At 54.2% G+C, this 27,045-nt stretch overlaps 4 protein-coding genes across 15 annotated transcripts; 2 read left to right on the top strand and 2 right to left on the bottom strand.

The window, feature by feature from the left end:
* The first annotated feature begins 3,902 nt into the window (after positions 1–3,902).
* COPS6 (COP9 signalosome subunit 6) lies at positions 3,903–6,601 on the top strand. Of its 2 annotated transcripts, none has more exons than XM_032605211.1 (10): positions 3,903–4,017; positions 4,215–4,340; positions 4,555–4,686; positions 4,997–5,085; positions 5,181–5,243; positions 5,578–5,625; positions 5,702–5,816; positions 5,906–5,998; positions 6,096–6,196; positions 6,336–6,601. In XM_032605211.1, the coding sequence occupies exons 1-10, from the start codon at positions 3,942–3,944 to the stop codon at positions 6,474–6,476; spliced, it is 984 nt and encodes a 327-aa protein (XP_032461102.1). In that variant the 5' UTR covers positions 3,903–3,941; the 3' UTR covers positions 6,477–6,601. The 2 variants fall into 2 exon arrangements, with proteins under 2 accessions (XP_032461102.1, XP_032461101.1); XM_032605210.1 differs by having other exon boundaries at positions 6,078–6,196.
* Positions 6,602–6,928: 327 nt separating this feature from the next.
* MCM7 (minichromosome maintenance complex component 7) lies at positions 6,929–14,287 on the bottom strand. Of its 4 annotated transcripts, XM_032605198.1 has the most exons (16): positions 13,243–13,378; positions 13,036–13,144; positions 12,868–12,947; positions 12,398–12,562; positions 12,112–12,236; positions 11,858–12,038; positions 11,416–11,553; positions 10,977–11,126; positions 10,662–10,776; positions 10,439–10,570; positions 10,137–10,220; positions 9,464–9,857; positions 9,109–9,192; positions 8,382–8,550; positions 7,501–7,610; positions 6,929–7,311 (listed from the first exon to the last, which is right to left on the bottom strand). In XM_032605198.1, exons 5-16 carry the CDS (start codon positions 12,189–12,191, stop codon positions 7,110–7,112), a joined length of 1,839 nt encoding a protein of 612 aa, XP_032461089.1. In that variant the 5' UTR covers positions 12,192–12,236; positions 12,398–12,562; positions 12,868–12,947; positions 13,036–13,144; positions 13,243–13,378; the 3' UTR covers positions 6,929–7,109. The 4 variants fall into 4 exon arrangements, with proteins under 4 accessions (XP_032461089.1, XP_032461090.1, XP_032461088.1 ...); XM_032605199.1 differs by lacking the exon at positions 13,036–13,144 and having other exon boundaries at positions 13,243–13,405; XM_032605197.1 differs by having other exon boundaries at positions 13,036–13,383.
* Positions 14,288–14,431: 144 nt separating this feature from the next.
* On the top strand, positions 14,432–18,513 carry AP4M1 (adaptor related protein complex 4 subunit mu 1). Of its 2 annotated transcripts, none has more exons than XM_032605208.1 (15): positions 14,432–14,644; positions 14,746–14,834; positions 15,213–15,319; positions 15,398–15,494; positions 15,626–15,736; positions 15,825–15,905; positions 16,117–16,179; positions 16,278–16,344; positions 16,448–16,501; positions 16,629–16,735; positions 16,837–16,931; positions 17,277–17,321; positions 17,554–17,604; positions 17,739–17,850; positions 18,022–18,511. In XM_032605208.1, exons 1-15 carry the CDS (start codon positions 14,587–14,589, stop codon positions 18,244–18,246), a joined length of 1,362 nt encoding a protein of 453 aa, XP_032461099.1. In that variant the 5' UTR covers positions 14,432–14,586; the 3' UTR covers positions 18,247–18,511. The 2 variants fall into 2 exon arrangements, with proteins under 2 accessions (XP_032461099.1, XP_032461100.1); XM_032605209.1 differs by having other exon boundaries at positions 14,437–14,644; positions 15,644–15,736; positions 18,022–18,513.
* TAF6 (TATA-box binding protein associated factor 6) lies at positions 18,441–27,037 on the bottom strand. 7 transcript variants are annotated; one of them, XM_032605201.1, is made up of 16 exons: positions 26,982–27,034; positions 26,537–26,717; positions 23,074–23,289; positions 22,895–22,981; positions 22,617–22,770; positions 22,353–22,409; positions 22,149–22,268; positions 21,775–21,920; positions 21,598–21,675; positions 21,384–21,485; positions 21,095–21,277; positions 20,647–20,721; positions 20,391–20,516; positions 19,682–19,855; positions 19,207–19,404; positions 18,447–19,063 (listed from the first exon to the last, which is right to left on the bottom strand). In XM_032605201.1, the coding sequence occupies exons 2-16, from the start codon at positions 26,570–26,572 to the stop codon at positions 18,683–18,685; spliced, it is 2,133 nt and encodes a 710-aa protein (XP_032461092.1). In that variant the 5' UTR covers positions 26,573–26,717; positions 26,982–27,034; the 3' UTR covers positions 18,447–18,682. The 7 variants fall into 7 exon arrangements, with proteins under 7 accessions (XP_032461095.1, XP_032461091.1, XP_032461093.1 ...); XM_032605204.1 differs by lacking the exon at positions 26,537–26,717 and having other exon boundaries at positions 18,441–19,063; positions 26,982–27,037; XM_032605200.1 differs by having other exon boundaries at positions 18,445–19,063; positions 26,537–27,032.
* Positions 27,038–27,045: the final 8 nt, after the last annotated feature.

Below are 27,045 nucleotides of genomic sequence, written 5' to 3'. Positions count from 1 at the left end.
ATCCAGCCTCATGGCCAGCTACGTAAAACCGAAAGTGCATGTCACCATGGGCAGAAGTCAAGGCCATTCTCATCCTGAGTCTGGCCAGCACTCCCCTTGATGAACCTTGTTACATTTTACTGACTTGGGCTACTAGCCAATGGCCTGGCTGCTTGGTTCACTTGGAAGAGGACAAATATGGAGAATTAAAGACACACCCTTGGGGCGGTAAACTATGGAATCACACCTTGGTCCTATCTGACAGATGGGTCATTCATGTGGATGCCCAGAGTGGGGACCTGGTCTCTAAGACTCCCTGGCTGTTGATCAAGCCTGCACCGCCCAGAATCTCCCTCCTGTTCCTGGTAAATTGACTCCATCAAACCTTTAACACCTGCTATGGGCTCTCTTGATGCTGGTGTCCCTGTTCCAGGCCAGTCGGCTGACTCAGGCCACGTCATTATAGCCCTTGAAACTGTGTTATGTTTTAGGCTTTGCAGATCCTCTACAGTCTGATATTGATGCACCTTCTGTTACAAAAGCCACTCACCGGGGGCCAATAGTCAAGGTGTTGGATGGACATTCCACACTCCCTACCACCCACAGCATCTGGGTACCATGCACTGGAATGACCTCTTACAAGTCAGCTCTACTTCCCTCACTTCCTTCTGGTCCACACACTGTAGTAAGGCAGCCTGGTCACTGAATGTGGCTGTCCCTTCTTGGTTTGACCATCTCTTGGGTAATGATCAGGATGAAAGGGATGGGAGGCTTTCTAGACTTATTTTGAAAATCAGAGTCTGCCCTGACCACTTGTTGGTATGGCATTTCTTTTCTTTCCCCTAATAGCTACCCTAGGCCAGCCTGGCTGGTAGACTCTCTTGAGTACAGCCCAGCCAAAAGGGAGCCTAGAGAATTCCAGCTTAATTCTGGCCCAGCCATCAGGATTCTCTTGTTGGATTGATGTGGTTCTAGATCATGTGACTGAGGACACTGCTCTCTCCAGCTCCCCTATAGTGGCTCACACTTGCTGTGGCAGGCTAGACAGTGGCCCCAAGATTTCTGGGTCCTAATCCTTGGAACCTGTGAAGGGGATTTTGCAGATATGATTAAGTTAAGAATCTTCAGATGGGGAGATTATCCTGGATTATCCCAGTGGGCACTAAATGTAATCCCAAGTGTCCTTATAAGAGGGAGGTAGAGACAGAGTTTACAACAGAGGGCAATACTATAATGGGAATAGAAGGACAAAGAGAGAGATTTGAAGACGCTGCTAAAATACTGGATTTGAAGACGAGGAAGAAGCCATGAACTAAGAAATGTAAGGAATGCAGTTCTAGAAACTGGAAAAGACATCAAAAGGGATTCTCCCCTAGAAGGAATGTGGCCCTGCAGACACTTTGGTTTCAGATCAGTGGAAACTATTTCAGACCTCTGACCCCCAGAACTGTAAGACAATAAATGTGTGATATTTTAAGCCACGAAGTCTGTGGTAATTTATTTCAGCAACGATGGGATACAAATACATGTGCCACGGTGGCCAGAGTAATGGGTCTTTGTAAATTTTGTAAAAATGCCTCGTCACTCACACCTGACCCTTCTGAACAAAAGGTCTGGAAATAGGGGATAATTGGAGAAAAGGAGAAGCCATAGTTACTGAGATGTGACATCCACCACCATCCACAGTTACTTTTTCTTGTGATGAGAACTTTTAAGATGTACTCTCGGGAATTCCCTGGTGGTCCAGTGGTTAGGACTCTGCGCGTTCACTGCCGGGGGGCTGGGTTCAATCCCTAGTCAGGGAACTAAGATCCCACAAGCTGCTTAGCATGGCAAAAAAAAAAAAAAAAAAAAATTAAAAAATAAAGGTGTACTCTCTTAGCAGCTTTCACATATGTGCCTTATTTGCAGGCTCTCTGAGCAGACCCTCTGCTCTATTCCCCACCAGCCCAGTCACCTCCACTCTGTCTGTGGAAGGAAAAGTTAACAAAACAACAAAGTGATACAGTATGTTTAGTTTTGTTGGAAGGGAAAAAAAGAACAGTGGGATAGCTGCTTTAACACCATCATTTCAACCTGAGGTTTTGATGGTAGTTTTTTGTGTTTTTTTTTTAATTTATAGTTTTGGCTGTGTTGGGTCTTCGTTGCTGCGCGTGGGCTTTCTCTAGTTGGGGCTACTCTTCGTCGTGGTGCGCAGGCTTCTCATGGTGGTGGCTTCGCTTGTTGCAGAGCACGGGCTCTCGAGGCGCACCAGCTCAGTTAGTTGTGGTGCAGGGGCTTAGTTGCTCCGCGGCATGTGGGATCTTCCTGGATCAGGGATCAAACCCGTGTTCCCTGCATTTGCAGGTGGATTCTTAACCACTGCGCCACCAGGGAAGTCCCTGATGGTAGTTTTTTAAAATACAATGCACTTTAAAGAAATGCTCAGTTGAGCTTACTTCCAAAGCATGTATAAACAACTGATTCAATTTCCAAGTCATCTTTAAATTTCACAATAACAACTGTTTTATGTGTTGTATAGTTATCTGAACAATGTTTCAAAAGCATTTGAAACAACAAAAAGACAAAGGAATTCTCTAATGATTGAAACAGCAATGCAAACTAGCAATTTCAACACCAGAATAATTTTTTTTTTGAGTCTTCAATCTAGCTGAGAAGCATTACAGTCCTCAGAATCTGCCTATTATTTAAGAGATACATGTTTCTGACCTCACTTTTCCTAAGAGAAGTGAGGCATATATAGAGAAGTAAGGTTTTCCCATAACCCTCTCAGTTGACAGGGAGGTTTTTCACTCGTTGGGGATTAAAACGAGAGAAACTCTTAACTTCCCTTTGGCCAGAAGACGTCTCTCCCTGCAGGATTTCTCAGGCTCCTTCCTTTGAGGGCTGCTTGCCCTTTAACTTCCCTTCACTCAGGCTCCATTTAGGAAAGATTGCTTAATTCACAGAAGGCACCATTATCACCAGAAAACATCTCCTGGGACCTGCTGGTTCTGGGCATGAGTAGCCTCCATAGAGTCAAGATACAGGTCTCTACCTGTTCTCTAAGTGCTAACACTTTGGGTTCAGTGTAGACACACACTAAAAGAGCCAGCGAAATTGTAGGGGCAACAAGATGGAGTAAACGCAGTGTACACAACTTGCTTGGGTGCAGGGTTGGGGAGAGGGCTGGAGTAGGCCAGGTTTGCCAGAGGTGAGTTTGGAAAGAATGATGGAGATGGAGGGTAGAGGGAGGTTGGAAGAGGTTAGAAAACACTAGGGGGTGTTCAGAGTGCCCTAGGTAATACAGAAGGAGGAAAGATAGGACGTGTGGATGGAGCCTCTCAAGACCAGGCTCCACCGCCAAAGCATTCACTCAAAAATCATTTAGGTGCCCATGTTTCAGGTACAGTTTTGGTCACAGGGGTTACAGTGATGAAGGCGACAGAAGGCCCTTAAGTGGGGGTGAGTGAGGCGTGTGAAAGGAACAGACGTGAGGGCCAGTGTGGCTGAAGCACGGGGACCGAGAAGCAGAAAAGCAGAGGCCAGGGCCACCGGCAGGCAGTGGCCGGATCTTGCAGGGCTTTGCAGGCCATGGTTAGAGGTTTGGGTTTTATTCTGAGGGCAGCAACGGGACGTTTCATTCATTCTGCAACAGCCTTAGGAACTAGGTAGTCTGATCCCACTTTTACTGACGAGGACGAGCAGGGTGGGGTTAGGTAATTTGTTCAAGGTCAGCTGAAGGCTAGAGGGGCTACGAAAACCTGCCGTCTCTCCCCACCCCAGGGCCGCCTGCGCCACCCCACCGAAGCTAGGTAAATACAGGCAGCGCACCCCAGATTTCTGGGCGTGCGCGCGCCACGGCGACACCGCGCATGCGCCTCTGCCTACGGAAGCCGGGAGGGAGGGGAAGGAGGGGAGGGAGGGGGAGGAGAGAGGGAGGGAGGGAGGGGGCGGGGCCGACGCTGGCGGGCGCGGGGGAAATGGCGGCGGCGGCGGCGGCGGCCCCTACGGCGAACGGGACCGGAGGGAGCAGCGGGATGGAGGTGGATGCAGCAGGTAATGGGCCACGCGGGAGCGGCTTCTGGAGACTTCCTTGGGGGCGCGTCAAGGCCGTCCTGGACTCCCGGGAGAAGTCGGGAGGGCGGGTCAAAAGCGAGCTCCCTGGGTTAACTTGCGGGAGGAATGTATGGCCCGACTCTGCCGTCTCTCACTCCCGTCTCCCGGGAGGACTCTCACCCCCTCTTCCTCCTCAGTCGTGCCCAGCGTGATGGCCTCCGGAGTGACTGGCAGCGTTTCAGTCGCTCTTCATCCCCTCGTCATTCTCAACATCTCAGATCATTGGATTCGCATGCGCTCGCAGGAGGGGCGGCCTATGCAGGGTGAGTGTTCGGCGTAATTCTCCAGCCTCCTCTCCTTGGTCACCTCCCCCAAATGGTGGTCTTTCCCCTTCCTTTACTGAAGCCAGTTCCTCCTCCGCAGATCACCGTTTCCCTAATATTTGGTTCACACTGACCTCAGACCCTCGGGCTATAATGATTAGGGAAGTTTGGGGTTTCCTTACCCTCACCTCTTATGTGTCCTTCTCTCATCCAGTGATTGGGGCTCTGATCGGGAAGCAGGAGGGCCGAAATATCGAGGTGATGAACTCCTTTGAGCTGCTGTCCCACACCGTGGAAGAGAAGATTATCATTGACAAGGAATATTATTACACCAAGGAGGAGCAGTGTGAGAGGGGAATAGACGTGGGGGAGAGGAGTGGGAGTGGGGAGAAAAAGCAGAGTGGGGAAGATGGAGAGGGTCGGGAAAAAAAGTAAACAGGATAGGACGAGAACGGAGGAAAAGTGAAGCTAGAGTAGCTGAAGAGACCTTAGAAAAAGGACACATTCAGTTATTCCCTGCAAAGAAAGTGAGAAGACTGAGGAGATTATTCTAAATAGAGCCAGCATGGGAAGGGGAGAAGCTGGTAAAAATACACCAGGAATTTCAAATTAAGGAAGGATGGTTTCAAGAAATATTCTGGCGCCTTCCTCTCCAGTTAAACAGGTATTCAAGGAGCTGGAGTTCCTCGGCTGGTATACCACAGGGGGGCCGCCTGACCCCTCCGACATCCACGTCCATAAGCAGGTATACACACTCACACTTGTGCATGCTGGGGCAGAGACTAGAGGATGAGGGGAAGATGGGCCCTGACACTTGTGTGCATTCTCCCCCTCTTCCAGGTGTGCGAGATAATTGAGAGCCCTCTGTTTCTTAAGTTGAACCCTATGACCAAGCACACAGATGTGAGTAAAACTAACCCCGTGCCCACTTTGTCCTGCTTGTCCATCACTATGGCCATCTTTCATTCTCATCCTGCTATCTTTAACTGTATGACATTTTTATTGAATTGAATCTCTTTTGCAGTTTACCAGCTGTGAGACTTTGGGTTAGTCACTTAACCTCTAAAGGGCATTTTCCCCGTGTATAAAATGGGGTAATTCCTACTTCACTAGGTCCTTTGGAAGATTAGATGAGAAAATGTAATGTGAAAGGGCCAAGCCCGTTTTTGGCACTTAACATATAGGTTCAGGTGTGTTTGATGTTAGTAAGAGCTGTTCTCCCATCTCTTCTTTACAGCTTCCCGTCAGCGTTTTTGAGTCTGTCATAGATATAATCAATGGAGAGGTAGGTAATGCCCTGCCCTTCAACCCTCAGATTCTGCTCCTGGCATTTCCTCCTTTTGACTGTGTGTGCCCTGTAGGCCACAATGCTGTTTGCTGAGCTGACCTACACTCTGGCCACAGAGGAAGCTGAACGCATTGGTGTGGACCACGTGGCACGAATGACAGCAACAGGCAGTGGAGAGAACTCCACTGGTAGGGGAGGCTGGAGGGGCTTCGTAAGTGGGGGCGGAAGGTGTGGCCCCACTTCTTCTCCACCTTGGCCTGTCCCTGTCCCCCTGCAGTGGCTGAACACCTGATTGCACAGCACAGTGCCATCAAGATGCTGCACAGCCGCGTCAAGCTCATCTTGGAGTACGTCAAGGCCTCTGAAGCAGGTAGGACAGGTGTCTCCCCGGCACTTGAACCCCTTTTCCTCTCCCTCCTGGGGAAGCGACAGCATCCACGTTAACGCAGCCTCTGTTGTGCCTTTAGGAGAGGTCCCCTTTAACCATGAGATCCTGCGTGAGGCCTATGCTCTGTGTCACTGCCTCCCAGTGCTCAGCACAGACAAGTTCAAGACAGACTTCTACGATGTGAGTGTAAAGCCCAGGACAGGGAGGTGGGGCTCACACCGTCATTTCTGCACGCAGGACCTGGGACCTGGCTGTTCCCTGGGCATGCGGCTGGGGACCCAGAGCCCCTGGGGAACTGCCTCTTTCTGTTCCCTCGCAGCAATGCAATGACGTGGGGCTCATGGCCTACCTTGGCACCATCACCAAGACGTGCAACACCATGAACCAGTTTGTGAACAAGTTCAATGTCCTCTATGACCGACAAGGCATTGGCAGGCGGATGCGGGGGCTCTTCTTCTGATGAGAGGATACTTAAAAGGATGCAGCACAGGGGTCGGACAGCTGTCGAGAGGAGGGTGCTACACTCCATTTAGAGAAACCTGTTGCTAATAAAAGGGGAGCAGCCCCTCCGCACCCCTTCTAGTGGCTCTGTCCTCTCTGTTAGGTGCCACGCTCTTTTGGATCTTAAAGCCTTGATCCTACAGGCTCAGTGGATGGCCGAGAGGTGTTTCTCAGTTACTGCAGCACTGAGTGTTTACCACAGGGAGGTATGTGCCTGAACCCCAGAAGGCAGAGGTACTCGTGTCCATACTTTGAGACTATAAACTGGAGCGGGGGAGGGAGTGGAGACCCCGTGCAGTCTCTTATCAGTGCCTGGCAGGCAGAGCAGGAACTCCCCTGAGTAGACTATGAGTGGCTGGAATAAGACAAGCGTAAAGGGAAAAGACAGGAATCTAGGAAACTCAAAATACCCTGTTGTAACAGAAGGCAGCAAATTTACACACACTTTATTAGCAAAATGAATGAGTAAAACAAGTGCAGCTTGGGAAAAAGAAGGGACCCTCCTTTCCCCTCAAGGGTATCTCTAGGTCTTTAAAGTAAGGGGGATTAGGACCATATGCAGAGTAGATACCAGTGTCTCAAGCGACTGGAATCACACAAAAGTGACCCGTGTCCGGGCGGCATTGACCTGCCAGACGTTCAGCTCCTCGTACTCGTCTAGGGCCGCCTGGAACTGAGCAGGTGTGAAGCCGCGAGACACGCAGCGCTGCTCTGCCTCAGAATACCGGACACTGCGGCCCTCCGAGGCCAACTCACGGACAGTGGCAAATATCACATCCGCTGGCCTCTGGGTCCTGGAGAAAACAAGCGTGGGTGTGCAAGGTCAGGGTACAACAAGAACACCCAGTACCAACAGAACAGCAGTGATCAGGGTTAGAATTCTGAGGCCAACATCACAGACACGGGGATGCAGAAGCCACAGGATAAATTTTCTGCTCAAGAAGGTCAAGGTAACTCCTGACATCCTTCACTAAGCCGCTCACCTGGCTGCTTGCCCCTTGTCACCCAGAAGGGAGTCCTTGGACATCTCCATTAGCCGTATGGCTTCATTCACATCCTCCTTCTCCACTGTGTCCACCATTCGCAGACGTGCCTAAGGGGAGGGTAGGGAGAGATGGGAACGGGAGGAGGAGGGTGGCACGAAGTCAGGGACCCCCCCCACAGCTCCAGCTTTAAGGTTGGGCAACCCACGTGTTCCTACTCACAAAGGAGTAGAGGCCCCTCCCCTCCCGCCAAGCATCCGCAGTGTGGGGCCGGCACTGTCAGACCGAGACAAGTGCAATGCCCAGGGCAGCGTCCAGCAATTGCCCAAGTCTCCGCCTCTCAACACTGGCCAGTCCCGGTGTTCAGCTGTCCTGTGAGGGAGACCAGACCCTTCTGAACTCCACTGGGCTCCCCACCACGACAGATGGAGCTTGGGGAGCTCAGCCAAGAAAGCAACTGGCAGAGAGGTAGTGTCCCTGGGGCTCGGGAAGTGCTAGCTCAGCAGTAGGTCAGGTAATCACACTACCTGCACGAACAGCACTTTGGAGCCCCCAGGACTAAGGTCCGAGATGTGAGGACAGAAATGAACGTTCCTAGCACAGGATCTGGGACACGGGGAGTGAAGTTAACTCATCCACCCCCTCGGTGAGGTCGGAGAAGCAGGGAGAAGACCTTTCCCTCCACGGACGCTGGGCGTGCCCTGCGGGAGCAGCAAGTACCCACAGTGCGGTAGCACGGAGAGGACCGCTATCTGCACTGTCAGCACTTTAGCCCCGGCAGGGCCTGCGCGGAGGAGGGAGGCCGCGAGGGGCCACGTTCAGGCAGGCTGCCCAGTACAGCCCAAGTGGACCGTCCTCCAGCAGGACAGACCGGCACTCACCAGAGCAGTGGACAGCCGCAGGATAGCCAGCAGAGTCCGGGCGGAAGTGTAGGTGGCATCCTTACTGGCCCAGGCCTCTCGCCTCATCTCCACATACGCTGCTGTGATGTAGTCGGCCAGAGACTCTGGCACCGTGGGCTGCTTCTCCTGGCACATAGCGATGTAACGTCTGTGGGAAAGCAGGAGAGAGGGGTGCAAAGAGTATGCTTTTTCTGCATCAAGAGTTTTACTTTGGGGGCGGGGTATTTTTAAGTAGAAAAAACAAAATCAGCAGATGAGTATTTGCTTGCTTAAATATCACTGATGGATTTCTCCAAATGCTGCATTTCAAATTATTCCCCAACTTTTAGGAAAATGGCCTTTACATGAATATGACAAGTCCACCTGTCTTAAGAGACGGTTTTGTTAACCTGAGGACTCCCTGGGAGTCCCTGACAGACTCCGTGGAGAGAACAGCGCTATCAGGTACCTGCGCTGCAGGATGCAGCTCTGCCAAAAATCTGCACCTGTCTCAACCCTGAGGTGGGCAGCTGGTGGAGGCAGCATGCAAGGCAGGTTCTGCGCCATGGTCTCCCATGGCCAGGCTAGGGGGACCTAGACTCACTGTTCTTAGACTCAGGACATGTGGTGGAGGAGTGAAAGCTTTTCAAGAGACGCACACACAGGCCAAGACACCGCCACCCATGGCACTTGGGCAAGTACACCAGTCCTCGCCCAGCTCTCCTACCTCATAAGCTTCATGTCCAAAGGTTCAAACTGGGCGGGGGGCTGCCGGCTGTGCTGGTGCACATAGGTGATGTGCTGGGCCAACCTGGGAAGAGGGGAGACAAGTAGGAACCCTGTCTCTTTGGCGCTACACGTCACACCCGAACTCTACATCTTGGCCCCTCACCTCTCCACCTCACAGCCTGGCAGGGACAAACTTTCAACCCTGACCCATTCTAACAACTGTCGACCAGCCCCTGCTGTATGAGGGAAAGGTTCTGGAGTTTCCATGAGCAGACAATGAGTTTTCCAATTTCTCCTCCAACTCCGAGGACTGTTACTAAGGGGTGTCTCCTTGAGTGCTGAGCTGCATTCACCTCAGGTCGTTGTCTCGGTCGGGCCGGTCCTGGATCAGCCAGAGAAGGTCAAATCGGGAAAGCAGCGCAGCAGGAAGCTGTATGTTCTGCTCCAGGCTGCGGCGAGGGTTGTAGCGCCCATAGGCAGGGTTGGCGGCAGCCAGGATGGAGCAGCGGGCATTGAGCGTTGTGAGAATGCCTGCCTTGGCAATGGAGATGGTTTGCTGCTCCATGACCTCGTGGATGGCCGTGCGGTCAGCCTCTGCCATCTTGTCAAATTCATCAATGCAGCACACACCCTGGTCAGCCAGCACAAGGGCGCCACCCTCCAAGGTCAGCTCTCCACTCATGGAGTCTCTCAGCACAGCTGCTGTGAGCCCCACTCCGGAGGAGCCGCGGCCTGTTGTGTACTGGCCTGAACAAAAGGGCCAGGGAGAAAGAAAATAGACATGTTTAGGAAAAGCAAAGAGGACAAGGGAGCAACAACGGGGCAAAGGACAGAAGAAATAGGGCTAGTGAGGCAAGGCCTGTACTAACTGCTCTGACCCAGCCAGGCCTTCCCAAGGCAGCTGCAGGTCTGTGGGTGGTGGCACTGAATCTCCATTCCCCAACGCTCCCAGAAGAGAACAAACACGGACGCGTGGTGGTCCTACTCCTGCCCTCAGTTTGCCTTTCCCAGGATCTGACTACTCACTGCGGGGGGCCAGGCGGTCAATGTAAGACAGGAGCTGAGACTTGGCCACACCAGGATCCCCCATCAGACAGATGTTGATGTTGCCTGGAGGAAGCGAAGGAAGTCCCTGAATGACTATTCCTTCAATGCAAGTCGTCCAAACACAGAGAAAAGTGCTTTCGAGTCTGCCCCCATCATGCCCAGCACCATTTCTTTTAATCCCACCCCGTGCCCTGGAAGCCAAGACGCCTGCTCTTTTATTCTGTGGCCTATGGGACACGGGCCCTGGTCACCCATCCTTTCTTCCTGAACGCTGCACTCACCCCTGATCTTCATGCCTCGAGGAGACTGGTCCACCCCTCCCACCAGCAGGAGCAGCAGCGCCTTCTTCACATCTTCGTGCCCATAGATCTCTGGGGCGATGGAGGCTGCCAACTTTTCATAGAAATCCTCCTCTGTGGGAAAGGGAAAAGTAAGAGCGTTTTCTGGGGGATAAAAAGTGCTCGGATGAAACTCACATTCCCAGTCTTTCCCCCGACCCCTCACCTGCAATTTGCCTCAGTTCCTCCCTGCTCAGTTCTCCTGCCCCAGACTCATCATCCTCACTCTTACTCATCTTCACAATCCGATGGGCTTCCAGGTAAGTTTCCGAGAGTAAACCCTTGGGCAGGAAGATGCCAGGGTATGGATGAAGTTCTTTAACTTGCCCATCCACGTGATTCCCTCAGGAGTTCCTAACAAAACCTTTCGTTCTGCTTTGGTGTCCTGCTATTGACACTTTTCTCTGTGGGGCTGGATAAGAATAAGGGGATAAGAAGAAAAAGGAAAAACCACCTCCTCATTTTAAACTCCCTTTCTCACCTGGACCATCTGTCGGAACCCAGCGCGCAGGACTGGCAAGAAGATACCAGTGACACTGACATGGTCCCCGGGCTGGGCAATCCTTGTGTTCTCTCCTTCTACCAGCACTGTGATGCTGCGAGGGATATTTCCCACGGGCACTTGGTCGCTCTGAGGGAGAAGGGTACGTGAGGCCTCCAAAGACTAACCTCCCCTCCCCAGGCACACTGCTCTTCCGCTTCCTGGCCTGCTCAGCCTCACAGAAGCCGACAGGAGGGAAGCTGAGCTCTCCTTTATCTCTTCCCAACTTAATCAGAAAGTTCCAGTTAAACTTCCCTGCTGCTCTTGATGACTTCTCTATCTCAGCTCCTCTCTCGCTTGTTCTAATTCCTTTCTCCTACTCCAGTGGACTCCCAAGCTCCACCTTCCCTGGGTCCTGGACCACACACCCCAAACTCACATGTTCTTGCATCTTCATCTCCTGGAATTTGATGAACTTGGAGCCACGTGTCTGTAGGTATAGCCGCCCTCCTGAGCGGTTGGTCTGGCACTCCTGGCTCGGGCACATGATCAGAGGCATGAAAGTGGGAGACTGGATCTAAGATGCAAAAAAGGAAACACCAAAGGAAATCATAAGAAAAGGAGCTCCTTCGAGTCAGTTACTTGAATCACATTCCTCTTTGTCACAAAAGCCAGGGAACTTTCGAATGTCTTACGTTATCCCTGGTAGATGTCAACGAACAGAAAAGACACAGAATGTACAAAAAGACCACTCCACGCTAAAAAGAAGATGAAAGGTGAACACACCACCATGTTTTACAATAATCAGAGAATATAACAAGTGAACATCAGCAGACAAAACTAGTTCTTACAAAATGCACTGTTCGTTGCTCCATACATACCGGCTGATAGGTCTCTGCCCCACACTGGTCACATGTGTAAGTGGCCACCACCATCCTGGGTTTGACTTCAGAGACACGAGTGACAATTCCACGCACTGTTACCAATTTCCCCACAGAGTCAGCCCGTACTTCCCGGATCACGCGAGGCTTGTTACTACTGGGACCTTGAAAATACAGCTCACTAAGGGAAAAAACTGTCATTAGCAAGGCTCTGGGGATCAAACCCCACACCCTTCCCAACCGAGACCACTCACAATCTGCGCATGAGTTCAGGAGGATACTGGTTCTGGGGGCTCCGGGCTGCCCCAGGGTCCCGGCTCCGCTGCTCCATCATCAACCGGTGCTCAATGTAAACGTCCAGAACATCTTTATTTACCACCTAAAGGAAAAGGCAAAAGCCAGGATGGTGAAAGGACAGCACGTAAAGGGGGCCAGGCAGAAATCACTGCCCCCTTTCTGCCAGCTTGGAAAGCCAGCTTTCTGCCCCCCCGAGAACCTTCTCGAAAAATACCTAAGTTCCATGCCTTGCATTTTTCTCACCTCCCTCTCCTTGTACTGAGGCAGCAGCTCTTGTATAGCATCAGCGAAGAGCTTGGCATAGCGCTTGGTGTTCTCACAAATTGAATCCACCAGCTCAGGGTCATCCTCAGCTACATCATCTAGGTCTATGTACACTGCCACTTGCTCCCGATGAGCCAATCGAACCTGGGGTGGGGAGGAGATAGCCACGGGGACAAATTTACCTTACCAGTGTTGACAAGCAAAAATCTGTCACCACAAGCTCAGCACACAGGTCCCAGGCCCCACATGGGAGAAACAGCAGTGTGAGACAGAACAAGACTCACTTCTCAGCTCCGCTAACCCCTGAAAATACCTTAATTATTGTGAATCTAGTGATACACTGGTATCAGGTATGGTGTTAAGCTTGTAACTTACACAAAAATGCGTTTGCTAATAGCTCTTATAGCTTAAGTCACTGCCCCATTCCCTCTACCCAACCTTAGACTTACCAACTGGTTCCCATACTTGAACTGCTTCTTGCCAAATTCATCATCCTGGTAAAACTCTTGTAAGAATTTCTTCACCTTTTCTATAAGAAAAGCGTAAAACCGTAAAAGTCAACCTTTCTTCAGTTACCTTACTGCAAAACCCGTCTGAGAGAAATCTAAGAAACTCACCTCCATTTAAAATGAGATCGATGAACTCATCAATCGAAACAACATTCAAATAAGCCTACCTAATTCTCCCCAAACAGGGCAGAACTCTTTTTCACAAGCCTGCTTTGGCCTAGGGAAGAAAAAGCGGCCCCGGGCAGTTTAGAGTATTAACCGATACCCTCCCCGCAGGGGAATTCCACTCTCTGCCTTAGTTAGAAATCTCAGTACCGTTTCCTAAGGGCCTCCCACAGCCGGCAGCACACTCAGGTCTCAAGGTTCTCAGCGTTTCTTCTACGCGTTTTATTCTCCTTTTCTTTCGGTCCCCTAAACCGCTGCCCTCACTGGGATCTCCGCCACCAGGCCCGTCCTCCGCCCCACCCCCTCTCCCGCCACGGCTTCCGCTCTTAGTAAACAAAGAAGCACATGGGCCCAGATGCCGCCGCCTCACAGCCCGGGATTCCTCCGCCCAAGGCGGGAGCCCGTCCGGCGATTGGCCGGCTCGTCAAGGCCCACACCGTCCCACCCCACCACTTCCTCCCTCTGCCTCTGATAAGCACCCCAATTCCAGGCAGGCCCCCACCCTCTGCAGCTCTCTCCGAGGCCACCGCGCGGAAGGACACTGTTTACACACGACACTCCTTCCAGCGGCGTCGCGCAACTTCCGCCCGCCTCCACTTCCGCTTGGAGGTGGGCCTAACGCGGCCAATCCCGGAGCGCAGCGGCCGGCCTGCCCGCCCCGCGGGCTTCGGCGCGTCTCGGGCGCTCGGAGCACCTAAGAGCTCGGAGGGAAGTGGGACTACGGGTGGCCGACGCTGAACCTTTGACAGGGTTCCCTGAGGTCCTGGTCTCCCCTTGGCGCGACCCTTCCTTCTGGAACTTGCAGCCGGGGTGTCCGCCCACCCACCACGACCCCTACTTCTTTCCCGTACGCGGTTACCAGCTACCCCCCGACCTCGGCGCCCCGTGCGCATCCCAGGCACCGCGTGCCTCCAACCCGCCACCTCCCGACCCTGCCTCGGGCCTCGCGCGCCGAACTCGGTCCCCCGGGACCCCCGCTCACCCAAACAGGTGTTGACCAGGAAACTTCCCGCGCAGGACGCCCCTCCCACACTTGCAGACCCTCACCTTTCTCGAGCGCGTAGTCCTTAAGTGCCATTGCTGCCGAGGGCTGTGCGGCAGCAGTTGGCGGGCTCTGAGCTCTCACTCCCCGGACAGCTAAAACGTCCGCGCGGCGGACTGCGGCCGACCAACCGAAATTGGCGCGAAACGTCGCTCCCCACGTGATCAGCGCCGCTGAGTGCGGGCCAATCGGAGAAGACGCCCTCCGCCCCTCCCACTCGCCACGGGCCCCTGCCACGACCAATCAGCGGGCGCATGTGGGCTGAGTGACGGGGGAGCGGCGCGGGTGTCAGGAGGGAAAGGCTGGGCGAGGCTTGGGCGGGCGCCGGGTTTCCCGCGGTCGAAGGAGAATCGCTCTTAAAGGGCCAGCCCACCCGCGTCCTTTTGTTCCGGGGCCGCAGGGCGGGGCAGGCCCAACTTTCGCTGTCTCCTGGTCTACTGTCCAGAACGGCCATGATTTCCCAGTTCTTCATTCTGTCCTCCAAGGGGGACCCGCTTATCTACAAGGACTGTATCCTTGGCCAGCGGGGCTGGGGGGAGGGGCTGGGTGGGACTAGTGCCCCCGAGCCAGCCAGTGTCGCCAGCTCCTTAGCTGTCCTTCCACCCGGTCAGTCCGCGGAGACACCGGAGGCCGGGATGTGGCCGAGCTCTTCTACCGGAAGCTGACGGGACTGCCTGGAGACGAGTCTCCGGTTGTCATGGTAACCACTGGCGGGGGTGGGGTGGAGGGGATCCGCTTGGTGGGTCTGGGTGGGGGGGCGCCTCCTCCCAGGGCTGTTTCCTTGAGAGCTTCCAGTTGGGGGGTACATTCCTCTAAATAATATTAATAGAAGTTTATTGAGCGCTCACAATGCACCAGGCACAGCTCCCCGCACGTCTCAATCCTCAGCCACTCTGGAGTAGGTACTATTATTAACTCCATTTACACATTAGGAAGCTGGGCCCTGGGGAGGTTTCGTATGTGGCACAAGTCACGCTGCTAGTAAGTAGGGGAATCAGGATACCAGCCCAGGTCTCATGGGCCAGGAATCACCACAACTCTTTCTTGCTAATGCTTTTCCCCCCTGCCTCTGCCTCAGCACCACGATGACCGTCATTTTATTCACATCAGACACAGCGGCCTCTATTTGGTGGCCACGACTTCAGAAAACATTTCTCCCTTCAGCCTCCTAGAGCTGCTCTCCCGGTGAGGAGGGCGGGGCTGGGCACACGGGCGTGGGGGTCAGAGAGGAGGAGGGTATGCACACTCCGTCCTGTTCTGCAGGCTAGCCACGCTCCTGGGTGATTACTGTGGCTCTCTGGGTGAGGGGACCATCTCCCGCAACGTGGCTCTGGTCTACGAACTTCTGGATGAAGTGCTGGTGAGGTCCAAGGATGTCCCTCCCTGTCCCCCGTTCCCTGAAGATGCATCCCATGGTTGGGAGGCTGAGTCCATTCATTTTCACCCCTTCCCCCCCTGACCACCCAAAGACTGCCCTTCCTTTACCTATAGGACTATGGTTATGTACAGACCACATCCACGGAGGTGCTGAGGAACTTCATCCAGACGGAGGCTGTGGTCAGCAAACCCTTCAGCCTCTTTGACCTCAGCAGCGTTGGCTTGGTCAGTCCAGGGACAGATGAGGCCAGGATTGAGGAGGGTTAGTGGGAAGTGTCATATGTGAGGATTGATTGCTTTGGATGATTTCCAGTTTGGGGCTGAGACCCAACAGAGCAAAGTGGCCCCCAGCAGTGCAGCCAGCCGCCCGGTGCTGTCCAGCCGCTCTGACCAGGTGAGGGAGGGATTGATGGGTTCAGATCCTCTGATTTTTCTCTCAGCCCCCAGAGTCCAAGATCCCAGCATATCTTTCCACCTTCTCTAGACGTGGATCCCTTTCCTTACCCGCGTCCCCAACCCAGGGCTCCAGCCTCCACTGTCCTGTCCTTTCTGCCTGTCCGCGTTAAAACACAGGCTGATCAACCCCCAAATCCCTCTTTCCTTAGAGCCAAAAGAATGAAGTGTTTCTGGATGTGGTCGAGAGATTGTCCGTCCTGATAGCCTCTAACGTAAGTTTGGGCCCCCAGCCCCGCGGCTGAGGACAGGCGGCCTTTGGGAAGTGTGTCGGGGAGGTCACGTCTGGGCATTGACCTCCTGTCACTCTCAGGGCTCGCTGCTGAAGGTGGACGTGCAGGGAGAGATACGACTCAAGAGCTTTCTGCCCAGCGGCTCTGGTGAGCAGCCTGCAGGCTGGACCAGGGTGGGGTCTGGGACAGGCTCCTTGGTGGCATGTACGGGGTATTTGGCAGCTGCTTCTTCTGTTCCTTCCTCTGACAGAGATGCGCATCGGCTTGACGGAAGAGTTTTGTGTGGGGAAGTCAGAACTGAGAGGTGAGAAAGTGGGTCTTTCTCTCCTAGGTCGAGGTCACTGTCAAAGTTTTCATGGAGGGAAGTTAGAGACAGATCCCCACCCCCTCCCAAAATATGGGTTAGGAGAGGGGTCTTTCTCTCTTTCCAGGTTATGGGCCAGGAATTCGGGTGGATGAGGTCTCATTTCACAGCTCGGTGCATCTGGATGAGTTTGAATCTCATCGAATCCTCCGCCTGCAGCCACCTCAGGGTGAGGTCAGGATCGGGCTGGCCTAGCATATTCCACCTACTGAGGGGAAGGGAGGCAGTTCAGGTGTGAGGAGACCAAACTCACCTCCATTGCTCTCTGGTCTCAGCTGACAGTGATGAGGTATCAACTCTCAGATGACCTCCCCTCCCCGCTCCCCTTCCGGCTCTTTCCCTCCGTGCACTGGGACCGAGGCTCAGGCAGGTGAGACCGTTTCCCCGTTCTAGAAGTTCTCTGGAGCCCAAGCCAACATGTGTACGCATGTACGTGTGTGTGTGCACATATATGCACGTATCTGTTTACCCCTCGGACTGGCTGTGAAGGAGTGGTGGTGGTGGTGATATTGGCTCCGAGTTAGTAAAGGCACCCTCCCCCACAAGTGGACTCAGCTCCGTGAATGTAATGGCTCGTGGAGTTGGGTGGATTTCAGCCCTTCTCTCTCTGTCTTGGGGCAAAATCCACACAGCCACACGTGGGGGCCCTGTGTGAGGGATGGTGAGATGCCGGTAGGATAGGGCCTGAGTAACAGTGTTGTGCCCTCCCACCCAGGCTCCAGGTTTATCTGAAGTTACGATGTGACCTGCCCCCAAAGAGGTAAGTGGGGGTAGCCAAGCTTAGTCCAGCTACGTAGGGTAGGAGACAAGGCCAAGATACCTGCTGTTTCCACCTTCAGGTGCGGCCACCAGCCTCAGAATCCAGCTTAGAGGCACTAGAGTTTGGGAAGGGGGTGGGGTGGCACTTGTGCAGAACTGCAGTCGTGACAGTAATGAAGATGGGACACGTCACGACCTTCCTGGGGCTGACTCTGGTCCTTTTTTCCTTGCAGCCAGGCTCTCAACGTCAGGCTGCACCTTCCCCTGCCACGGGGGGTGGTCAGGTGAGCGTGTGTGCACCGTGGGCCCGTGGGTGGGTTTACCAGCTTCTCCGGACAACAGGACGGCACTGGGGGAGGAGAGTGGGAGCTGTGGGATGGCAGGGGCTAACCCAGCACCTTTCCTCTCCCAACTCCAGCCTGTCTCAGGAGCTGAGCAGCCCAGAGCAGAAGGCAGAGCTGGGGGAGGGAGCCCTTCGCTGGGACCTTCCTCGGGTGCAGGGAGGCTCTCAGCTCTCAGGCCTTTTCCAGGTATCAGCCGCTGAGTCTCGAAGGCCCTCTCCTCCCACCTCCACTTTCAGCCCTGACCCATAGCCTCCTAATGCGGTCGGTCCGTGTGGTCAGCTTCCTGGCCCCTCGGCTCCCCTGCCCTCCTTCCTGTTGAGGCCTTCAGCACCCTTCTCCTGCCTCTGCCCCTCACAGATGGACGTCCCGGGCCTCCCCGGGCCTCCCGGCCAAGGCCCCTCCACCTCGGCTCCTCCTCTGGGGCTGGGCCCCGCCAGTCTCTCGTTTGAACTTCCCCGGCACACATGCTCTGGCCTTCAGGTTCGCTTCCTCAGGCTGGCATTCAGACCATGCGGCAACGCCAATCCCCACAAGTGGGTGCGACACCTAAGCCACAGCGACGCCTATGTCATTCGGATCTGAGGCTCCCAAACGAGGACATGGGTGGCAAAGGAGGTGATCTGTGCATCAGGAGAAGGACAACCTTTCCTCTCCCAGCATCCTGGCCTGTGGCTGTGGCTCTGGCTGGAAGGATCCTGAGTCCTAGAGAGCAGGGGGGCTCCACGGGTTCAACCGCCCGTCCGTGGGATCTGACCCAGGAAGGACTGAGGTGGATCACAATTTAAAAATCAAACTTTTATTCTGAGGAACTGACTGTACAATACTGAAAGAGAAAGTCACGTGGGGGAAGCTGACTACTATTTCCTTCCACCCAGCGTGCGTGCATGCGTGCGTGTGTGTGTGTGTGTGTGTGTGTGTGAGAGAGAGAGAGGGAGAGAAAGGGAGAGAGGGAGAGAGAGAGCGCGAGAGAGAGAGTGAGTACAGGGGAGAGAAGAAGGTCAGCAGACGTGTGACAGCATCAAGGCGCAGGCGGAGGGGAGCCACATCCGGGGGGCTGTGAGCCATTAGCCTTCGGAGTCCCTGGAGCGGGAGGGGGGCTCTCCCCAGCTTCCAGTTTCCCCCCACATAGGGCGCTGACCCCAAGCGGGGAGGGGGCTGAGGTCGGGGGAGGGGCTGGAGAAGGATGGGAGGTGGGGCCTCCTTTGCCCTCCCCTGTGGGGGGAAGAGAGACCACGATGTACTTCTGGACACTCCCGGGACCAGAGGGGGCAGTGCTGGGGGGCGCGCTTGTGGCGGTGGAGACCAGCTTGACGATGGGCTGCACGCTGGGGACGGTGGTGGTGACAGGAGAGGTAGTGGTGGAGCCTGAGCCAGGGGCCGAGGTGCTGAGGGACAGGACCTGGGCGGGGAGAAAGGCAGTGCCGCTTGCCTTGCACTCTTCCCACACCCGAGGCCGGGGGATACTTCCCTTGCTCCAACCAAATAATCAGTGACATGGTGACATAGTCCCCGCCATCCCTGGTCCCACACGGCTCCACATACCTGTTGGGTGGATGAGGCACTGGAGGATGATGACATGACAATGAACTTGGTTGGGGGAGGGGAAGGCTGAGGCGGGGCAGCAGCTCGAGCAGACACCAGTGTCTGGACAGGCAGCGCAATGGAGCCAGGGACCTTCAGCAAGCCAGGGGTCCGAGGGCCAGGCTGGGGGGCCTGTGAGAGGGTCAGCGTGGGCCGGGGCTGTAGGAAGAAGCAGCAGGAAGAAAACGTCACCATCTTCGAAAGATACCAGCTATGAAAAGAAGGGCTCCTCTTGCTCCTCGTGGGTCTCACTGGGTTTGGGACATCATCACAAAGGGGGCCTAGACACCCCCAAAGACAGCTGACTCAGGGGGCCTGTGTTTTACAAAAGTCAGCGTGTGTCTGTGAGTCCCGCCTGGATGGGAACCACTGCCGTGTTTTTCTTCATTTTCACCTTACCACTTGCTCACCTGTCCTCCCCGGACCCTGTACTGACCTGAGTGATGGTCAGAGTGGTCCTGTTGACCTGCTGAGCCTGCAGAGCAGCCTGGGCCCGGGCCTTGACAACGTGGGAGCAGAGGAGGGGCCCGAGGGACCCAAATTCTGCCCGATAGGCATCCTGATTGTCAGGCGGTGGGCGCAGCTTTGCCAGAACAGGGGCACAGTGTTTCTGCAGAGAGAAGGCAAAGAGCAGCCAGGTAGAGGGAGGGCAGTGACTCTGAGAAGGGGTGAGAAAGGAGGTCACCCGCTATTTCAGTGTGTTCCTGCTGGAAGCCAGGCTGTGCTGGGTTATCAGTGTGTAAGGAATGCTGTGGTTTTTCTTCATAGGGAACTTGGGCACCAGCTGGTGGGAGTGGAGAACTTGCTGAGTAATTACACCGGTAATATCTACGGTCCACAGGGCATGTGCCTTGCACAGCATGGGCCAGAGTGGTGCAGAAGCATCAGGGGCAGTGCAGGCTTGAAGTCACAGGCTGAGAGTTAAGACTCTTATTTCTTACTTAACCCCTTAGTGCCTCAGTTTTTCCAGCTGCGAAACAATATGGGACTCTGAGGTGTGCCCTGAACGTAAGAGGCGAAGATGGGATAGATGAATGGAAGATGCTGTATGTTTGCTAAACGTTGTCCTTGTGTGTGTGTGGTGGGGGCTGGAGAGGGGGATCAGCGAGAAGAAGTGGGGGAGGGTGGGGGCGGGGCTTTGTCACCAGGAGGAGGCTCTGCACGTGGTCAGCCCCTATGCGGTCGATGTTGCTCAGCACAGGGCCATCCAGGACCCCGCGGATCCGCTCCCCCTCCTGCTGTAGCCGTGGCAGAATCAGAGTCTTAATCACCTGTTGGAAGAGAAGGGGAGAAGCCGGGGCCCTGGGGTCACCACAGGGTCTCCCAGGTCAGGGGGCTGTTGCCCACTCTGACCTCACGATCCCTCCCCTCCCCCAGGGCTCCCCGACGCTGGGGCCTAACATCATGTCCCAGCTCTGCCAGGCCTGCGATGGAGCCGTAGCGCGTTGTCCACGGGGTCTTCTCATCCACCCAGCTCTGCAAGGGGATGGAAAATAAACCCAAATAAAGGGGTGTGAAAAGCTAACTACTAAGGACCAAAGTCTCTCATACACACATTTTCCTAGTAAACCATTAAGACATGACAGCTCCTTCCCAGCCACCCTCTCTCCTCCCCAAAGTGACCTCTACCACCAGAGATTAGTTTTTCTGGTTTTTGAACTTTAAGTTAATGGAATCTCACAATTAGGAAAAAAAAAAAAAGACACCAGAGATGCAGCTCAAGTCCCAGTCCCTGTCCCCCTGCCCCCTTGCCCCTGGGTTTCAGCATCATTTCCTGCAGCCACACTGGTTTGAGTGAAGCTCTCATTGTTCTGGTGACAACCCCAGGTAGTGATGGGAAACGGCTCACCTTGGTGAAGGTCTTGGTGATCCGGGACTGGATGTTATTAGTGGTTGTGCTGAAATGCTTGCAGATCTGGGCCACCAGGCGGGCGGCAAAGTCCCGGAGCGCCCAGTGATTGTCCACATCTGGCCGCAGGCACAGCTGTCTGCTCACGATGCAGGTCATCACAGCCGGGATCAACTCGTGCACCTAAGGGAGAAGCCTCGAGTCAGCTGATTCTGACAAATGGTCTCCTGTGGGTGGTGGCAGGGTCCCCAGAGCCTGGGATGAGAGGTGGGCGGGCAGGTCCACTCACGTATTTCTCTAGATACAGAGTAGGGTTGTCCATCAGCGCCTTCACCATGCGCATCAGGTAGATGAGCAGGGCCAGGTTGTTCTGCACCACGTTCACGCGCACCTGGTTGGGGGGAGAGAAGCGATGGGGCAGCGGGACCCTTCCGGTGAGCTTCCTCTCCCTCCTCCTCACCCCGGAACCTTGTCCTAGGTCCCCCCCTCCCGCGTCCTCTCACCCCCTCTGAGATGAAGGTGCTGAAGCGTGGCAGCATCTGGTAGAGCCCTGGATCCGTGGCAATGCTCTGCAGAGCCTCCTGTGGGGGGAGGGGAGCGAGTGAAGAGGGGCCGACACTGTGGGGGGGGCGCGGGTGGCCTCGAAGGGGTAAAGCCAGGACTGGGTGGCGGGGCCTCACCGCTCTCTTGGCCTCACATGAGCCCACACAGGCTTCTGTGATCTCCTTGTAGTACAGCTGCTGCTCCACAGACAACTCGTGGATGCTTCGGGGCTTCAGTCGCAGAGGCGCCCCCTCCAGCAGGGGTGGTGCCTTCTTCTCTTTCCCTGTGTGAAGTGGGAAGACAGGTTTAGAAAAGAAAGCTCCAGAGGAGGCCTCAGCACCAGACAAACCTCAACACTCACCTCCCCCACCCAGGGAGACCTGGCTTCCCTTGGGCTTCTTGATCCTCTCTGGGGCTCCTGGCCTGAGGTCCTGCCCTCTGCCCTGACCTCACCCACTTCACAAATGACCATCTGGCTTTGGGGCAAGAGGCCTGGCCCAGCAGTACTGACCTTTGCCGTCAGCTGGAGTGGCCCCCTGCCCTTTGCCTTTCAAGGGGCCGTCTTCCTCCTGGCCTGGCTTGGCGGACTTCAGGGGTTCTGTGGCCTCAGCCTTCTGCTGCTCTTTGGGAGCTGGTGGGAAAGCAGTCAAGGCAGGAGATGTAAAGGGAGGAGGAGGGAGAGGGGTGGGTGCTGGACGCTGGGCACGGAGGTTACCTGGGGGTGGGTTCTCTGGAATAGCTGGCTGGCAGCCTTCAATGCTCAGCCAGTGAGCTGCGAGGAAGGAAGGTGTCAAGGTGAACTGCTGAGCGCAGACATCAGGAAGTCACTCCACACTAAGGGATGCGTGCTTTCCTTCCTGTTCCTCACCAGGGATCTCACACTGAGGCCTCCTTCACTGCGTGCTTCCTCACACCCATACGCATTGCCCCTTCCCCTCCCCTGCTCCCATCCCCTGCTCTCCCCTCCCCTTCCCCCAACCTTTGAGGCAGACATCCAGGGGCACTCGGGGCAGAGGAGTATTGATGATGTCGCTCAGATCAACCTCCTTCTCCTCGTAGAAGTAAAGCTCCCGGCCGCCACCAGAGGCGAAACGGAAAGGAATGAACTCCTGAGCGTGGAAGCCATACAGTGGCTACAACAGGACGGAAAGACACTGGGATGAGAAGGGAGCCCAAGCAGGCAGGTCTGGCTGAGGCAAATGTACCGGATGGGAGGTCTCAGTACCCTGCCCCCTCAGTCCTGTGCATTCCCATCACCTCGACGTTCTTTAGTTTCAGTGCGTAGTCAATGTCACTGGTGGTGAGCTTCTGCCGCTTCCCCATGTGCATGAACTTCAAGGCATCCTAGGGATGGGAGGACAGATGTCAGCCTGAGACCCTGGGGAAGAAGGCGGCCTGGGCAGCATCCTCCATACCGTGCAGTGAGGCCAGGGTACCTGTGCAATCTCCTTGATGCGGTAGCTGACCTCATCTGTCAGCAGCTGGCAGGTCTCCTCCTGAATCTGAGCGATGCCCATGGACTCGGCCACCACCTTCATGGACTCCGAGGGCAGCACGGTGTTGCTCAGCTTCAGCTTCTTCTCCTCAGCCATTCTGGAGCCCCTCCTCCCCTCCCCTGAAGGAAGATGCCCCAGGGCGGAGAGATGGAGACCCTGGCAGGGGGGTGAGAGGAAACGTGAGAGGAACATCCCAAGAAGAGGGGCTGTCGGTTCAGGAGGGGCCGCAACAAAGGGAGAACAGTGGAGATGTGAGGGGGGAAGGGGCTCGGGGGGTGCCCTTTGTCCATCCCCATGTGAACAGCACCGGCTGAGCAGGAGGAGGTAGCACTTGGACCCAGTTCGACACAATTTATCGAGCTGATTCTACGCCAGGCACAGTACAAGTGAGGTATAGTGGAATGATCTCAGCTCTCAGTTTAAATCCCATCCCCGGCACTACCTAGCTATGTTACCTGGGCAAGCTACTTAAACTCTCCCAGCTTTGGGCTTCTTCTCTGTAAAATGTGGAAAGCATCTTTTTTCCCTAAGGTTGTTAACGTGCCTGCTTTCACGTGTCTTGCTCCGTCATGCATCATTATTCACACTTGACAAAAATACAACATTGGTTAAAAACAACTCTCCCTGTCTGAGCCTATGTGCCCTTACAATTGAATGTGATGAGAAAATGCACAACCATCCTGACCAATGTGCACTTTTTTCATGGCCACGAACTTCAAACGGGCCCTTAATGCTGCCTGATGGTCCTGCATTTCAGTGCACCCAGGTTCCTTCTGTCTCATCTGACACCTCTTCTCCTCCCTGATTTTTGGCCATCAGAAGAGACCTCCCCAGGCTCCCACCACCACGTGCACCCGCTGAGCAGCACGGGCGCCCTCATGCTCTGCCTTCCCTTTCACTGTAGAGATTCTGGTCATGCCCCTCCCAACTCAAGCACCCCTCCAGCATCCCCCCCCATCCCTGCATCATCGTCAACTCCTCGACCTACCAGATCACTCCCATTAGCCCTACAAAATGCAGTTATTTTCCCATCTTCAAAAAACAAAACAGTGGTCCACCCAGACCATGGAATATTTTTCAGCCTTAAAAAGGAAGGAAATTCTAACACACGCCACAACACAAATAAACCTTGAGAACGTTGTGCTAAGTGAAATAAGCCAGTCACAAAAGGATAAATACTGTACGGTTCCGATTATATGAGGTTCTTCGAGTAGTCAGACTCATAGAGACAGAAAGCAGAGTGGTGGGTGCCAGAAGCTGGGAAGGGGAGAAGGGGGAGTTATTGTTTAATAGGTACAGTTTCTGTTTTACAACATGAAAAGCGTTCTGGAGATGGATGGTGGTGATGGGTGTGAATGTACTTAATGCCCCTAACGTGTACACTTAAAAATGGTTAAGATGGTACGTTTTATGTTATGTGTATTTCACAGTTAAAGTTTTTTTTTAAATCTTGGACTTCCCTGGTGGCACAGTGGTTAAGAATCTGCCTGCCAATGCAGGGGGCACGGGTTCGAGCCCTGGTCTGGGAAGATCCCACAGGCCGCAGAGCAACTAAGCCCGTGCACCACAACTACTGAGCCTGTGCTCTAGGGCCCGCGAGCCACAACTACTGAGCACGTGTGCCACAACTACTGAAGCCTGCGTGCCTAGAGCCAGTGTTCCGCAACAAGAGAAGCCACCGCAATGAGAAGCCTGCGCACCGCAATGGAGACCCAACACAGCCAAAAATAAATAAATAAATAATTTTAAAAAGAGAAAAACATCTCTTCTTCATCCCACTTTCTCTACTAGCGATACCCTGGGCGTTTTTTGGCTCCTCTTTGCAACAAAACTCCCTGAAAGAGCTGTCTTATCTCTAATTCCTCTTGAACCTACTCTAGTCAGGCTTTTGACTCCATTAGGTGCCTGAAACCACTTCATCAAGTTGTGACTCTACATTGTCAAATCCAAAGTCCATCTCCTTCCCCATCTTCCTCGACCTCTCAGCAGCACAGGGCATAGTTGCCTACTACCTTCTGGAGACACTGTCTTGACACCACTGCTACTCCACCTTCTCTTGGTTTTCCTCCTCCTTCACTGGCCACTTTCTCTACGTTTCCTCTGCTGCTGCTTCCTCTTCTCCTCGTCTGCTTGATGTTGCAGTGGCCTGGGCTTGGTCCTTGTACAGCTATGAGCTATACTTATTCCCTTGGTGACCTCAACCATTCTCACAGCTTTCAGTATCGCTTATAGGCTGATGATGGCAAATTTATATCCCCAGCCCAGAGCTTTCTTCCGAACTCCAGACCTGTATATCAAACTGGCTACTTAGAATCCCTTCTAAACTGAACTCCTGATGACCCCCACCCCACCAGCTCCAGCCTCGGCTTTTCTCATCTTCATAGCAACACCATTCATCCAGGCGGTCATTCATTATGTGAGCCCTCAAAGCAAATCCACCAGGTGATCCAATCTGATCCTCCACTCCCACTGTGTGACCAGCTCCCAGTATCTATCCCCTGGGGAACTTCAGTAGCCTCCTGATAAGGTCTTCCTGCTTCCATCCTTGCTCCCTACATCTATTCCCAACATAGCAACCAGAGTGATTCTGTCAAAAAATAAACCACATTGGGTCATTTCTCTGCTCAAAACCCTGTCCTGGCTCCCAATGTGCCACAGTGTAAATTCGAAATCCTTATTATGGTCTACAAGCTCCTTCGTGATTTACTCTCTCCCCATCACATCTCTGACCTCCTTTCTTTCCTTCTTCCACGTTGATCCAGCCTCACTGTCCTCCTTGCTGTTCAAACCTTTGCTCTATTCCCTCTGCCTGGAATGCTCTTCCCCAGATGTTCCCTGGCTGCCTATTCCCATCACCCTGTTTAATACTGCACCCCACCCCCACTCTGCTTTTTTAAAAAATTCCCATGGAATTTAACATCTGCTGATACATATTGTATTATCTCTTATTGTTTATCACCACCACATCTCCCCTTCCCGCACTGTGTGGACAGGGATCTTTGTTACGTTCACTGATGTATTCTGAGACCCCGGACTGGTGCCTGAGACACACTAGATACTCAATAAATATCTGCTGAATAAAGGAATGAACTGTAAGGCTTAGGAATTAGGTGCTCACTAAACCCTCAAGTACCACTGTTATCAAGTGAACAAGATATAAGCCCAAGCTTGGAATCTACTTTGTGTCCAAAAGGAAAGTGGCTCGCTTCAAGCTGGCATTAGGAAGACTAATGTCAAAGGTGTTTTGGACTGACTGCGAGGTGTACGTGGAGGGCGGGTGTGGGCCTGTTGGAGGGGCGGGAAGATGAGAGCGAAATACAAGTTAGTTCTTCTCAAACCATCCCAGGTCTCCTCCCCCGCTTTTATAAGTCTTATCTGCAGGGAACACATTTATTCAACATACTCTGTGCCTGGAGCCGGATATACAGGAGGCGGTCATGTCCCAGTTCCCTGGCGAACTCCTACTACTCCTTCAATACCCTGCGGTACCCTCTGCCAGTACAGGCTCAAATAACACGCCACGGCCTCAGGAAATCTCAGGTCAGTGGAGTCGGCAGGAAGGCTTCCCAGAAGAATAACTTGACCTAGATCCGTGTAGCAGTTTCCCCAGCAGGGAAGCAGGTCTAAGGTCCCCAGGCAATGGGTACAGCGAGAAAGAAGGCGTAGAGAGCCCACCTCATCCCCCCAACATCCCTCCAATGCAAACACACAGAGTCCCCACGCGCACGGACACACAACCAACCGTCCTCCTCCGGGTCCCCACACGGGCCCTTCAAAGGGTCTAGTCCCGGGTACCACTCAGACCCGCCCCCGCCAGTCGGGCGCCCAGCGCAGGAAGAGCCTCTCACCACCGCCAAAGCGCCGCTCACCCGGCGCTCGGCGCCATGTTGGCCCCGCCCCCTCCAGGAGCAG

This window comes from Phocoena sinus, chromosome 15 (genome assembly GCF_008692025.1).
Source record: "Phocoena sinus isolate mPhoSin1 chromosome 15, mPhoSin1.pri, whole genome shotgun sequence".
NCBI classification, from domain to species: domain Eukaryota; kingdom Metazoa; phylum Chordata; class Mammalia; order Artiodactyla; family Phocoenidae; genus Phocoena; species Phocoena sinus.
This window is presented reverse-complemented; position numbering and strand designations above follow the sequence as displayed.

What these genes read in the sequence shown, in the direction of transcription:
- COPS6 (XM_032605210.1), top strand. Translation starts at nt 3,942, where the DNA reads ATGGCGGCGGCGGCGGCGGCGGCCCCTACGGCGAACGGGACCGGAGGG. An exon ending in CTATGACCAAGCACACAGAT is followed by an intron (nt 5,244 to 5,577) that starts GTGAGTAAAACT and finishes TCTTCTTTACAG; the next exon opens with CTTCCCGTCAGCGTTTTTGA. An exon ending in CGTCAAGGCCTCTGAAGCAG is followed by an intron (nt 5,999 to 6,077) that starts GTAGGACAGGTG and finishes ACGTTAACGCAG; the next exon opens with CCTCTGTTGTGCCTTTAGGA.
- TAF6 (XM_032605201.1), bottom strand. Translation starts at nt 26,572, where the DNA reads ATGACCGCCTCCTGTATATCCGGCTCCAGGCACAGA. An exon ending in GCACCTTCATCTCAGAGGGG is followed by an intron (nt 21,486 to 21,597) that starts GTGAGAGGACGC and finishes CCCCCCAACCAG; the next exon opens with GTGCGCGTGAACGTGGTGCA. An exon ending in TCACCAAGACCTTCACCAAG is followed by an intron (nt 20,722 to 21,094) that starts GTGAGCCGTTTC and finishes ATCCCCTTGCAG; the next exon opens with AGCTGGGTGGATGAGAAGAC.
- AP4M1 (XM_032605208.1), top strand. Translation starts at nt 14,587, where the DNA reads ATGATTTCCCAGTTCTTCATTCTGTCCTCCAAGGGGGACCCGCTTATC. An exon ending in TGTCCAGCCGCTCTGACCAG is followed by an intron (nt 15,906 to 16,116) that starts GTGAGGGAGGGA and finishes CTCTTTCCTTAG; the next exon opens with AGCCAAAAGAATGAAGTGTT. An exon ending in TGTGACCTGCCCCCAAAGAG is followed by an intron (nt 17,322 to 17,553) that starts GTAAGTGGGGGT and finishes TTTTCCTTGCAG; the next exon opens with CCAGGCTCTCAACGTCAGGC.
- MCM7 (XM_032605196.1), bottom strand. Translation starts at nt 14,170, where the DNA reads ATGGCACTTAAGGACTACGCGCTCGAGAAAG. An exon ending in TCAAGTATGGGAACCAGTTG is followed by an intron (nt 12,563 to 12,867) that starts GTAAGTCTAAGG and finishes TCCCCACCCCAG; the next exon opens with GTTCGATTGGCTCATCGGGA. An exon ending in GGAACTGAGGCAAATTGCAG is followed by an intron (nt 10,571 to 10,661) that starts GTGAGGGGTCGG and finishes CCTTTCCCACAG; the next exon opens with AGGAGGATTTCTATGAAAAG.